Source organism: Colossoma macropomum, unplaced genomic scaffold, assembly GCF_904425465.1.
Source record: "Colossoma macropomum unplaced genomic scaffold, Colossoma_macropomum, whole genome shotgun sequence".
Taxonomy (NCBI): Eukaryota; Metazoa; Chordata; class Actinopteri; order Characiformes; family Serrasalmidae; genus Colossoma; species Colossoma macropomum.
This window is the reverse complement of record NW_023494790.1, coordinates 9,368,060-9,382,759: the sequence shown is the minus strand read 5'-3', so window position 1 is coordinate 9,382,759 and position 14,700 is coordinate 9,368,060. Positions and strand designations below refer to the sequence as shown.

Sequence of the window (14,700 nt, the reverse complement as noted above, 5' to 3'; positions counted from 1 at the left end):
TGTTCTTCTAGTGTAGAAGTGTAAACCATGGCAAGCATTCTCATACCCCACTCTCTATCTCTCTCTGCCTCACACATACACACACTCTACATTCAGGTAAGCATTTGTGGTCTATAGCTGAATCGGGCCGGAGGCTGACCCCTCCCCCTTGGCTCTGCGCCAGCCCCCCTGCCCTGGGTTCGGCCAATCAATAGCACTTTCCTGTTTTGGAGGCGGGTAATTATGAGGTGGAGAGAGTGGCTGACCTCTCACCTGTCCCGCATTACTTTGGTGATATTAAGATAAATTGCCTGATTTTGGGTAAACATATGCTGCAATTCAGCCTGTCAGCGAGGGTTTGCTCAAAGATAATTTGTATTGATCTATCCGCTTCTTCTCCAATGCAGCTCACTGACCTCACGGATAATGAGAGAGAGAGAGAGAGAGAAAGAGAGGGAGAGAGTGGGAGAGGGAGAGAGAAAAGAGAGAGAGCAGGACTGGCCATTGCCATGGACACCATTGCTTCAGGGGGCTGCGAGTAAGTGACTGTGTCTGATTGGGGGACTGGCGTCTGTCAGTGGCCATGTGTTTTGCTTACATCTTCATTTGTCACCTGTTTTTTGTTTCATTTGGCAAAAAAAAGAATTGTTAATTCAAGGTAAAAGCTATGACTTTAATTTATTTACACATGAAAATAAATGCGATAACAGCATTGAGAAATCATATCAATATAAGAATAGAGTAGATTAAAAGACAGAAACAAGAGTTCACAGATTTTTCCTTCTCCTATAAAGTTACCATTACAGAGATACGAGGTTTTGACGACAGCGAAGATAAGTGAGCATGTTAAATCAAATGGAGCCTCCCAGCACTCTTATGACTTCCAGAGCTCCTGCAGACAGAAGAATCGTGTTTCCTAATGAGGCAGCGATGCTTTTCTGCTTGGTGGAAAAGAGGAAAGAACAGAAGAGCGCTGCCTTTGACAGATGACAAATCTGCCTCGTCATATTTAGATGTTTTGTTTTCCACCCCTCATTTGTAGAGGAGAATGTTAAGCACAATTTGGTTACTGAGAACAGGCTTCTTTTCAAGTGTGGAGGAGGGGACGGGGCATGAGCATGTGTGTGTGAATGTGAGTGTATGTGTGTGCTCTGGGGGCGTCTGAGCATGTGTGTGTGAGTGTATGTTCAGTAGAGTGTGTGTATGGGTGTCTGCATGTTTAGTATTACTTCTTGTAGAGGTTCACTACCCAGAGGTTCACTACCCAGTGGTTCAGGGATGATTTTCAACTTTTTAACTATGATCTAGTACACAAAAATTAGGTACTAAACTTTTACTATGGTTGTGCCCCTCACATCGATGGGGGTGGTACCCTCAAGGGTACATCCAGTACCTTTAGTCAGGCAACATAACTGTACTATAATTCTAAACTGTATTGACTCCACACACAACGTCTCGTCTCCAGGCTTTTTATTTTATTGTTCTGTTTTAAAACATTAGGTTATAAAAAGATACAAATATGTATTTTTCCACTAGGAAAAACTTATTTAAGGTACACAACTGGACCTTAAAAACACTGTTGTACCTTTTAGGGTACATTTACATTGTTTGTACCTTGATGAATGAAAAATGTACCTGCACAGTACTTTTATTTCTGACAGTGTAGGGTACATTTGGGTTCATTTACATTGTTGATAAACAAAAATGTACCAGCTCCCTGTTTTTCTGACAGTGTATGTGCACATCAAAGTTGGTCTTACTAAGTGTTCGCCATGAACGAAATAAATAGAAAGCACGCTAAGTGGGAACTGTTTAAAATTCCAAATGAGTCAGGGATCTCTTCACTGTGGAAACATTATGACCTGGTTGTTACATCAGATAAGAAGCGCACAGGTCACATAACAGTATAAAGCTTGGGATAGGATTTTGAGCTATGATAGTAGGAGGACTGGCACATTGCCTCTTAAGCAAAACATTTACAGTGGATGCAGCCATTACACAGCAGCTACTAGCCCGAACCAAATGTCAGTGTCAGAGTACTTTTTCGCTCAAGTAAAGTCGGAGTTGGCTACAGCAAAAGCTCAGCTTTCAGATACGTGTGTACTGTTTATTTTTTGTCAATCAGCTCAAGCGCTTAGCGTCGAAACAGCACTGCAAAACTGTGTCTAAGATCAGTCATCTGTTAGCATGTGAGAGCGGCCTACGACTTGGGCCTAGTCGGTTCGGGTCTTGCGAATAGGGTTCAGGTTCAGGCTTCATTTTCACCTTTCTAATGTGTAGTATGTGTGAGTGTGCATGCACATTATAGTGTGTGTGTGTGTGTGTGCACTGAGCAGCATATGTCTCCATGTGTTTGAAGATAGAGTACTTTGACCTTGTTCTCAAAGATTGTACATTGTCATTCCTCACAGTTGACACGCAATACGGCAGAAGATACATATCTCCGACATGCTTCTCTTTCCGAATAAGAGAGCCATCCCATAATAACAGCAGGGGAAAGTGACACACTTGCCGTAAATCATGATGAATTACGACAGTGCAGGCTCTTGAAGTTAAGAGACGTGACAAAGTTAAGACCAAAGCTCGGTGCACTCTACAGAAAAGACTGCGCAAAAATATTTCAGCTTATTATTTTTAAGAAATAGAACATCCATCAATCACATGTCAAATCAGCATCTATGAAGAATATGTCTCAAAGTGAGTGAGGTGATGTGATCTAAAATGTCTACAGTGTTAATGGGGATCAGTATCAAACCCACAGTAGAGTCACTGACAGAGCAAAGAGTTGCCTATATGGTGAATGTGTAGTAGGAACTAATTAAAGGTGAATTTGTGGCAGGAGGACAGGTGAGTGAATCTTTTTTTTTTTTAGTTCTGATGACTATGCAAGCTTTGTCAGCTCTTTTTCATGCATTTAAACCCTGCAAATCCACTCGAATCAGGGAGAAAAGACAAGAGGACTGAACGTCCGCCCCTTCTGCCACATGCTGAACAGCAACAGCTCCATTTTCTTTGAAAATCTTTCGAAAGAGCTGGTTTCTGATCTTACAGCAGCGGGAATGGAGTGAGCAGACCCCCAGAAAAAGGAAAGTAATGGAGGGCACAACTTTGATAAGTCGATGTTGGTGTAATTCTGCTTCTTTGAACAAGCTTGGGATGCCTGTTCCGTTCCACGCCCCCATTACCGCCTATTATGATAAGGCTATATCTTTGGGCAAGATAATGAGTGGCTTTATTGCTGTTGCTCGCTATTACTTTGTCTAATTATACTTAACTGCTCCGAGCTTATCTCTGCTCCACCTACGCCATCAAGAAGTCTTACCCCCACCACTCACACTTAAAGGCTTTTTTTCCTTTTCTTTCCTTTCGAAACCCAAATCAAGGAGAGGGATTGAAGAAAGGAGAGAAAGCAGCAGGACGAGAGGGGTTTCACTTCAGGTATACTGTCCTTTTCTGAAGGAACGTTTCTCCAGGGAAAAGTGGGAGGCCGTTTAAAACAGGAATGAAATAAGGAGGGTCCGGACAGAACAGAGGGTGACGAATGTATGTTCGCTCCCCTCTCTTTTTCTCTCTGTTTCTCTCTTTATCTCTTTTTCCTTCAGAACTATTGCCATTTTCAAGAGGAAGAAGAAAAAAAAACATAGATGGGAAGCATCTTTTAACACCAAAAAGCTGTTGTTATGGCCCAGTGGAGGAAAAAAAAAAAAGGAATGTGAAAAAAGCACTTCTTTAATTTACTACAAAATTCCTCCCCTGGCATAAGAAAAACAGGAAAAGATTCATTAGGATCCTGAGCAGCCGCAGGATTCATTTTCTAAACCAATTCGGCTTTCGGCTCAATAAGGCTCGTTTTCCTTCTTACCATACGTTGGTAATAATACAGTTAGTTTCCTCTCCCCAAAAACAGACCACTGCTGTAATTATAATTTCATTGAGCGGGCCCAGAAATATAATCTACGCCAAGCAACACGGCATTTGTTACTGTCAAAACTAAACAGAGACATGGACTATGAGAGGAGGGGTGCTGCTACAGCTTGTGTTGTCTATGGCAAGGATGTTGTACAGAGGAAAAAAAAGAAAGAAAAAAGGAAGAAAACAAAACTCGTAATGTGTAAAAATGAAGTCAAGCCCAATCACATTGCTCAATACAGAGCTGTGCCTCTAGAGGGGGTTAGTGATTTTGGTGACAAAGTGTTATTTGCCGACAAGTGCTTTACACGTTAGCCTCCCCAATCCAGAGGGAAGACGCCAATACTGATTATATCAGAAGCGGCTTATTAAATGGCCCGCTGATTGGTAACTGAGTAAAGTGGGCCAGGTGAAAAAGGCTCCAGGAATGAGTGCAAGTGGATTCCACTCCAGAGCCTGCAGAGAAACTGCTACTATTGCTCTTTCAAGTCTTTCTGCCTGACACGAAGAGTTAATGTGGAAAATACTTCTTCGTACCAAGCTAGAAAGTGAGAGTAATAGGCAACTACAAGGTAAGAGCTAAGCTAAGCTGAATGGTTTGTACCATTACACGGCTTTGAATGTGGGTGAAGAGAGAGAACGAAAAAGAGAGGAGGAAAAAAGAAAAAGTCTCTCAGAGTTCAGAGAGCCAGCGTCTCTTCGACGTGGTGCTAACTTCATTTTATTGCCAGCTGTCTCCGAGGAAGCTATTTCATCTCCGAGAAATTCAGATGCTCCGGAAATTAAAATTTCAAAGATCTGCAGAGGTTGGGGGAGGGGGAGGAGGATGGGTGAAAAAAAAATCAATGGCATCAGATCAATGCTCATAGAAATTTCATGAACTTTGAACCGATACAGGCATGATGATTGGAGTGGGACTGAAGGAAAAGGCGAGAGAAGACCGTTCGTAGCGCCTCGACAGTGGAGGAAAGCCACTCTCCTCCACATCATATATGAGTCCCTTCATATTTTATTTTGCTGACACAAATTACATTTCAAGTCTATCTCCGTAACAAGGAGGGTTAAAAATGAAAAAAGTCCCCCCCTCATGTTAGACCTCAGCCTCGCTTGCCTACTTCCTCTTCTTCGCTTTGAAGATGCTCCTACCGACCCTTAGTCTTTAGATAGTGGACAATAGACACCACTAACGTAACCAGGGCATTCACATTTTAACAGCCCACCTGTACCAAATCAACCCAACCTATCTCAGGCCAGAATTAATATTGTAAACTGAAGATCAATACATAGACAGGGTGAAAAAATCAATGTGTCCGTTAAATTATTGCTGCGTTTTTCCTACTCATTCGAGATGAGTTGTGTTTTCCTCCAACTGTCGATATATCATGGCTTTTGGCATTAATCTATAAATAAAGCCTGTGATGGAGAAGCATAAGGACCCAGATCCAGAGAAGAGAGAGAAGAGGATGGGAGTATGCGTGTGAACGAGTGGGACAAAAGAGCGAGTCATCCATCAGAAAAAAGAAAAAAATGCTCTGGCCACTGGAGCAGGACTAATGTGTGTGACTTAGTAAGGACAAACCTATTTAAAGCAGCCAGAAGAAGAAAAAAAGAAGAAAAAACTCACACTGGCCAAAATAGCAACCAGCAGAACCAATTATATCTGAATGTGTTCTTTAATGAGAGAAGGTCTTCCAGCAACACTGGCACAAAGTTCACAAAAAAAGGAATTCTAGGCTCTGGTGGTTGGAAGGGTAACATTTTGGAAAGTCTTAAAATCGCAAATAAATCCATCTGAAAAGTGTTGGGGGTCAAAAAATACGACAGCTTACCAATGAGAGGGAGAAAAGCAAGGAAGCTGAGAAATGTAAGAAGTGTGTGGGTGGAGACAATTCTGATTGGATCTCTAGACTATAACGTTTGATTATTTCTTTAGATATGTCACCACTGTACATCTTTTAGATGCTTAAGTGAAGTGCTTCAACTAAAAATGGCACATTGTAAAGCTGATGTGTATCAGTACTGCCTGATGCTTGGTATTTAAAAGAATGAGCCAACATGGCTTCTTGCTTATGCACGACTAATGGACAAAATTTGATATTTTTATAATTTATTTTACATTATCGATCTAAATAAACAACCCATGCGTGTGCATGTGTGCACAAGAGCGAGAGAGAGACAGTTCTATCTGATTCAGTGTGAAGCCGTTGGCGGTGGGTGGAGAGAGAAGATGATGCACTGATGGCCTCCTTCCATATCGCACCACTGATCTTTCAGCGATAGCCGTTTCATGTGCCGCTGTTTAAAGCATTTGTTTACCGCCAGGCTCCACTACTCTCTCTCTCTCTCTCTCCACTCTCTTTGTGATGTCACCTCCCTCCAAGACTGCTACAGCATCTACAGAAACTCACCTACTTGCCTTGCTTTCCTGCCCTATGGACCAAGCCTTTCCTCTGTATCAGATCCCTGCCCCAGAGCAATGGAGAAAAGGGTCGGCTCTCCAGCAGTGGAAAAGTTAGACAGAGCCACTGCGTTCTGTTCTAAATGCCTATGTCTGGGGTTAATAGCTTTTAAATGTCAGTAATTAGTCTAATGAAGGACTGGGTTTGGTGCCAGTGTGCGTGTGTGCGTATGTGTGCTCGTGCCAGGCCCTGGTCGGGGCATCTTTAACACTTGGAGTCTCTGGCAGTAGCTTGCAAAGTGAAGTGTTTGAGACGACCCCTTTGTCCTCTTTGGAGGATGATGAATGGCTGTCTCCTCCTCCGTGCGTTTTGTCAGTTTTGGCGCAGCCGAGTCGATACCTTCACCTTGACGAGGAAACTTTGTGATTTATCAGGGGCACCGGCCAATCAGCAGGCCAGGAGAGCCAGGCCCTTGGAGAGCGCGAGAGCGGACCGTGGTCAAAGTCTTCTGGAGTGGAATCGGGAGAAGGTGCCGGCGCATGATAGACAAATGGCTCTTGTTAGAGGCGGCCAAAAAACGAAAGGAGGGGAGCGGGGGTCAGGGAGAGAAGGAATGGCAGAGTGAGAGTGAGGGGGGGCAAAAAAAAAAAACGCTTGACTTGAACTAATAACAGAAAGGGGCCGCGGCGGTCACTGTGGGTCCAAAGATGAAGCACCCTGTCACGCAGCAGGTTGGGAAATTAGCAAATAATGTTCCTCAGCCCTGATAAATGTGTGACAGCTCTCCCTCGCCAATCATTTTTTAACATTTTGATGCATGTCTACAATCCCATCGGAGGAAAGGAAAAGTTTACTGGCCCTCAATTTCCACGTGATGAATGGCGGCTGGTAAATGTACGATTTCTGTATGAGGTATAGTTCATTTTAAGCAATTCTGGTAAATGGGTGTCACTGATTAGGACAAATAGTCCGGAGGGGTGATAGCTCCGGTGGTACGTCTCTCTCTCTCTCGCGCGCTCTATCTCACTCTCTCTCCCTCTCTCGCTCTCTCTCTCTCAGCTCCAGTAGAGCGTTGAGGCCAGGCTCTCATGGTGACCATGCCTAAATAGAAAGCAATAGCTTTGATGCAATTAGAGCCCAGCACTGAGCTTTATTTATGATTGCTGTCATTGTTCTAAATGGTTCGTAAGGGCGCTCTGGAGGCCTGCTTCTCTTAAGTCTCATATACCAACAGCAGCCAAATCCTTTCCTCTTTTTTTCTGACTTACTTCCTACTTTTTTTCTTCGTTGAGTGTGAAAGGGACAGCATGTGTATTTTATTATAAAAAAAGGAAAACTAAATACATTCCCGCACACAAACTGTGGCTACTTGCTTCTGTTTACCTTTTTAAGTCCCTTGCATGGCTAAGTCCGGCAAAAAAAAAAAGAGTGGTAAAAAATAAAAGGAAAAAGAACAGTGAACATGCGTCTGTCAAATCCAATAGAGGAGCTTAAAGGGAACATCTGGACGAGGCTTTCAGAATTGCCTGATCAGCTTGAGAGGGCTTCTTGGAATGACTGCTATTGGCAGAAGGACAAACACGTCTGTCCCGCTTTGATTTTTTTTATAGACCCTCCTGACAGGCTGTTCTACGCCAGGCCTGATCAATGGATAACCGATACAGGTATCAGACGGCGCACAAGTGGCCTTGTGCTAACGAAAGGCGCGGCAGTACAAACAAACAAGGTTAAAACAGCGAGGAAAAAATCTGCAAGAACATGGAGATCTTAAAAGGATACAAAGGAAAAGACTGAAGAGGAGCAAGAGGCAGCAAAGCCAATAAAACGCCACAACCAGTAAGAGCCTGGAGCTGTAAATAACCTTACACACACATGCTCAGAAACACTAACTCACCCTCTCTCGCACACACACACACACACACACACACACTGGCCCTGCATCCATGGATGACCGGTATTAAATGACACTCTGTTTTAGGCGAGGGACTCGCAGCTCATAAAGCGCTTACACACTCTCTCAGTGTTTGTGTAACCTTACGGTCCACTCCAACACCGCATCATATCCCACTTTTATTGTGCTCTGCCTTGCCTGCAATGGCCGAGTATGCGGAGTGTATAATTTCACTGTTGACCCTGCTGCCCTGTAAGAAGTGGCACTGAGAGAGGGAGGACTCTGGCTGGCTTTTCTAGCCAGTGCAGAGTCATTTGTTTAAGGAACGTTGACCTCTGAGACAGCCGGCTTGTGCTAGCCATGATGGAGAAGAATTATCGACTCTTAAAGTAGCACATCGTTCCCGGTCACCCAGCTGGTGCATGAGTGAGTGCTGAGGACCTTTCTGCCACCTCTGGCATCAGTGCTAACACTACAGAGACTCTCTACTGCCACTGATACTATGGAGATTCTGCTGCCATTAACACTATGGATACTCTGTTGCCACTAAGAATATGGAATTTCTGCTGCCACTAATATTACAGTGAATCTACAAGCATTAGTACTAGAGTCTTTTGCCACTAAAACTATAGCACTATATATATGGACCAACTAACACGGAACTCTCTACTGCCACTAATACTATAAAACACTGATGCCACTCTGCTGACAGACTATAAAGCTACTATCAATGTGAAGACTCTTTACTGCCATTAATTGTATGGACTGTGCTGCTACCAACATAATGGAGCTAATAATACTATGAAGACATTCTACTGCCATTTAAACTATGGAAACTATGGACTGCCTACTGCCACGAACATTATATAAACTCTGCAGCCACCCATGCTGGAGACTATGTTTCCCCTAACTCTAGGGAGGCTCTGCTGCCACTAAATCTGTAGAGACTCTCTAGTTCCAATGACCTTATGGAGGCTCTACTGCCACTAACACAATGTAAACTCTGCTGTCACTAACACTATGAAAACTCGACTGCTGCTCACACTATCAAGACTCTACAGCCACTAACTGTATGAAGGCACTGCTGCCATTAACATCAAGGGAATTCTGCTGCCACTAACACAGTGGAGACTGCTGCCATTCACACTGCAGCGACTCTACTGCCACTACAGTGTTACTACGTTTCCTTTGACCACCATGGTAGCAGATTGCATCATTAGTAAAATGATTCAGAATGGTTAAGTACCAAAGGAATGCTAGCTGTGTTTGTGCGTGTGTGTGTAATGAGGGAGTTATATTTGGCTCCATAACACCCCCATAGAAGAGACCTCTGCTTTGCCTGTAATTGGTGATAATGCATCAGCTTGAGAGAGAGGGTGTGACTCCTCAGATAGGGGAAGGCGGTCAACATGAAAAAGATCCCTCGCACGCGGCAGTAAAGCATCTCTACTGCACTGTTTACATTCATTTTCTCTAATTCCTTTTGTTAAGCAGGCCATTACTCCATTTAGCCCGGCAGAGCCGCACGCATGCAGACACACACAAAGGCACACACACAGAATACTACCAAGACCTCCTAGCATTCTCAGTTCAAAGCGGCTGTTTATGAACTAATTACAAGCACAGGCAATTTGTTCCGATCGATAGCACTTACAAGAGTTTAAGAACTGGAAAAAATATATACAGAGGGTGAGAGAGAGAGAGAGAGAGAGAGAGAGAGAGAGAGAGAGAGAGAGCGAATGAGAGAGAAGGAGAGAGAAGGAGAGAGAGACATGAAGGCTGAGGAATAAAACAAACAAATGAAAGCAAACTGCACCTCTGAGCTTTGGTCAAAGAAAACAACCATAATTACAGTAATTATGAATGCTATTGTTGATAATGCCCTGTGTTTAAACACATTCATTAATAAATACTGCTTTGATGGTGAAACCCAGTTGCCTCTAAACTGGTGACTAACTTGCTAAAGCTGTGTTTAACTACAAAGCTATTAATAAGTGACATAATAACTGCACTGTGCCCAGTCTTGCGCATGTCTCCGTCAGCAATATCTGTCTGATCTGTCTCTTATGACCCCACAGAGTGAGGTAAGGTACTCTGGGAAATGGAGTTCAATAAGAACGAGAGGGTTGAGGCGTGTAGGATGTGACTCCCCTCTTTAATTCAAGGGGATAATTAACTAAGTCCTCAAAATCTCTGGCTGTAATTAAACGCTCCTGCTGACGAGCAGGAGCAGGGATCAGACAGCGGAGACAAATAATAAACAACAAATAAAAACATCCTCATAAGGAAAACTGGGGGGGAGGCTGCCATGATGCAGACGAGCAAACACCAAGCACAAAAGGAGATTAATAAACGTCGATACGATCCTCTTATGTATTTAATATTAGCCAAAATTATATAAATGCAACCTAGATCTTACATTTTGTGAACCAATATATTTAACATCGCTGTCATAAGAAAATCTTGTAGCTGATTTTTTCAGCCTTTTTAATACCATTTGAAAATGCCAGCTGCCCTTTAAATTGTGTAAATATTTCATGATGAGTGAAGCAAGAAAAAGGTGAACACAGAACTTCTCCTGTAAAGTTACCCTATCTAAGATATGTTTTCTCACAACAGTGACAATATTTGTGTTATTATACAAAATAGCACTAAAAGGAGAAATTCAGCTTGATGTGGCTTGAAATTGACCTTGATGGAATTCGGTGGTGAAACATTTGTGGCACATCTCAAGGCCAAAGTGTTAACACATGAGAGTAAGGATATGTGTGAATGGCTGGGGAAGTTTGGTGCAGGGCTGTGGAGCAGACATTAGTGTCAGAGCTCATATAACAGGGCCAGTTTTAGGCAGCACCCCCCCAGCTCGGGTTTCATTATCTCAGGGGCTCGTTGGCCTGTGGCCTGGCCTTGCTGAGGGGGGTTAAACGGCCCAGACTGTAGCCACACTGGGGCTGGACCAGGGAACAGCTGCCCCCGGGGGGACCAGGGGGCCCCGAATAACCCCTGTTCAACCCCCTACCCACCTCTGTCTCTCTCTGTCTCTCTCTCTCTTTCTCACTCTCTCTTGCTCTCTAATTCCTGATGATTATCTCATTGTCCTGCCTGTTTCGGGATCAGATACTGAGCTTCCAGGTCAGACATGGAGTGACCGCATCACCTCTGCTATCAGCCATAGCCAGCCACACAGGAGATTAGGTACAACTTACACACACTCACTGATCCAGAGGAGTACAAACACAATCACCTAAAAATCCTCCCTACACACGGAATACAACCTCGCTGGGTATGTGTGTGGGTGTATATATATATATATATATATATATATATATATATATATACACATACATATATATATATATATATACACCACACATACACACAGTGATGGTAACCTGTGCAATAGAGGTGGGTTAATGTACGTATGGAGGAAAAGGGAGACAGGAAAGGAGAGGAAGGGTCGGGGACGTGTTGTAATGGTTTGAGATTAACAGGAGCTGGCAGCTGCCCCCTTCGCCCCTCTGATGGAGAAAGGATAAGGTTACAGAGAAAGACGGAGGAGAGAGAGAGAGAGAGAGAGGCTAGGTCATTCTCACACGATTTTCCTGCACTGAGTCCAGCTCTCACTGTTACAGCTGGGTGGGCTACAGCCAGCAAAGCATAGAGTAATGGTCAAGATGGAAGAGTGAGGCAATAAAAGGAGAGCAGGATTGTAGTGGAAGAGAGAAAAAAGGGTAAGAGAGTGACAGAGAGAGAGAGAACAAGCAAAAAAAAAAAAGGTAAAAAGGTCACCAGAGTGACAAGACGGATTAAGTTAGGGATGGGCGATATCACTGGTTCATTTTTTGATCTGATACCAAAGCTAGTATCCCGATACTGATACTGATAATGTTACTTTTAAAATGATTTTGGTGCAAATAAAAAATATTTGTGAATTCTAGAGTGAAATACAGCAATTGTGGACATGTATGGATTGATTATCAAAAGGAATTGTCGGTCTTAGAAATATTGATACTTCAGTTTCAAAAATATCAACACTTTATCAGAAATATTGACACTTTAGTGTTGAATATATATAAATTCTTCAGTATCATAAATATCGATACTTCAATATCAGAAATATTGATACTTCAAATTCAGACATGTCTACACTTCAGTATCAAAAAGATCTACAATTAAAAATCATAAATATTGACACTTCAGTCTCGGAAATATTGATGTTTCAATATCAATCGTCCCACCCTTAGACTAAGTGAGAGTAAAAATGAAAAAGAAACAGGAGTTTAAGAAAGAGCTGAGAATCAGGTCCTTTGGCACTCACCGGTGTAGACAAATCGTCCTGGCGCTCCTTTGCAGAACTGCTTGGACTTATAGGACAGGGTGACCTCCACCACTCCCGGAATGTGTCTGGGTGGGGTCTGCACGCGGATGGCGTGGGGCGTTATCAGCTGCCAGGGACCAGCAGGGCACAAAACAGTTAGTGCTTAGCCTGCCATCACACACACTCTGCTAACACATGCTAACCATGTTAGCTACTAAACACAATTACTACTATGATGCTAAATTAGCCTGTCAGCTAGCCACTTTCCTGTAACTCAGCAAATATACCCCCTCCACACACACATACACACACGTTTTGTTTGCCAGCAAATGGAGCTTGGCTCAGACTGACTTCAGGAAAAGCCAGGGGGCGTAAGGCTGGTTAAAATCACCTCCACATGGCTCTCTTTCCCTTCTCTCCATCTTTCTCTTACTGTTTTTTTTCCAAACATTTCACTCCTAATTGCTTGATTGTTTTGCAAGATCGCGCAGTTCGGCGCAGAATGCAACCAAAGCCCCAGTGGATACTGGGCTGCTTAGCATGCTCGGTTTATCTGATTCCTTATCTGCTCCTGTGATTAAATTGTATAAAATAAACAAACATATGCTGATTGGCTTTCAAGGGCCCTTGCTAAGAAATATGTGTGAGGAGACAACTCCATCAACATTCGTTAAAAAAAGGAGCACTATCATGAGTCCTGAAATTTGTATTGAGTGCAAGTTGACTGCATTAACTGTGAAGAAACTGAAATAGGAGCAGTGGCAGAATTGCAAATTATTAAAATGGGATTGTCCACTTCACACTGGATAAGCATATTTTTCCTGTGGCCAGTTCACTGCATGCACTACAAATATGATATCTTGTGAAGTAAAACATCTTAAATCTAGTCAATATATCTAATACTTATTTTATGAGACTGTTGTTAGTTAGATTATTCAGATTATTTTTAGATGTTTGTTACTTGTTTTAAGTAACTTTATCTGGCAAAATTATCTTATTTCATTGACACATAATTGGCACATAAGATTTTGGCTAATGTTACATTAAAACCATTGAACAAACAAAATATTTCTGTCTTCATTCTTATTTTTTTTTTCTTTTTCCACCAAGATTCACTCTATTGGCCAAGCACACTTACACTAATAAAGAATTTGTCATTTTATTTTTTTGCTTACACAAATAGACATAACAGAAAATTAACAGTAAACTACACTCTTTAAAGAAAGGTGCTACAAAGAGTTGTTTGAGCAATGCTGTTAAAGAACCAGGTTCGGTTCCCTAAAGAACTATGTTAAGATTTGTGTGTGTGAAGAATCTTCACATAATTTAAAAGTTCTATACCATTTTAACGGTTCTTCCTAGAGTCTTTATATTATTTGGAGGTTCTTTAAAATAAAAGTTTACAATGGTTCTTTATGGAAGTCTGGAGAGGCCATGAGCTATTGCTGTAATTTTCTGGATTGTTATCTGGAGATAACAAGTTAATTATCTTGTGATCTCAAGATAGCAACTTTGTTATATCGAGATCACAAAATAATTAACTTGTTATCTCAAGATATCTTTGTTATCTTGAGATCACAAGATAACTCATTGTCTCAAGATAACTTTTTTTTTCTTGAGATTACAAGATTATTAACTTCTGGAAAATTATAACTACCTTATAGCCTCTCTAGACTTACGTAATTCTTCCCACTCACACATATCATTTGCAAAAGTAGTTCTTTAGGCAGGTAAAAATAGTTCTACTATGGCATCAGGCAAAGAACCTTTTTGGAACCTTTTGGGAAAGAGTGCAACATTGCATCTCTTGACCATTTCCATTCTCCATAACACTAAAAATGGGTAGTACAAGTAGACCATTCTGGTGCATGGTGACCCTTACCTCGCTCCATACAAGCATGGTGCCGAACACGACCTGCAGGCCGTCAAAGAAGTTGTCCCCAATGAGGATGACCGTGGCTCCGCCTGTAGTCCACCCTTCACTGGGGCTAATGGCCTTTATGCATGGGGTAGCTGCTTATAACAGGAGAGAAAACACTCCGCTCAGCACCGTGCTTTATTATACACACACCCACACACACTCACTCATCACATAGAGAGAACACACACTGACTCCCTCACCGAGGGACAATTAAACTCAAAAGCAGACAAAACATGAATGATTTGGGCCACGCGGCAACAAAAGGGCACGGTCATATATCAGG

General features: G+C 42.4%; 1 protein-coding gene across 20 annotated transcripts in view; it reads right to left on the bottom strand.

Annotated features, from left to right (window-relative positions):
• The window catches only part of ebf3a (EBF transcription factor 3a), a 115,568-nt gene that overhangs the window by 15,754 nt on the left and 85,114 nt on the right, over positions 1–14,700 (bottom strand). For 13 of the 20 annotated variants that reach the window (XM_036572055.1, XM_036572068.1, XM_036572074.1 and 10 more), the window contains exons 9-10: positions 14,379–14,512; positions 12,497–12,623 (exon numbers count right to left, since the gene is read on the bottom strand). In XM_036572055.1, the coding sequence (XP_036427948.1) occupies positions 12,497–12,623; positions 14,379–14,512 (261 nt within the window). The remainder of the gene's footprint in view (positions 1–12,496; positions 12,624–14,378; positions 14,513–14,700) is intronic. The other 7 variants (XM_036572056.1, XM_036572059.1, XM_036572070.1 and 4 more) reach the window with 1 other exon arrangement.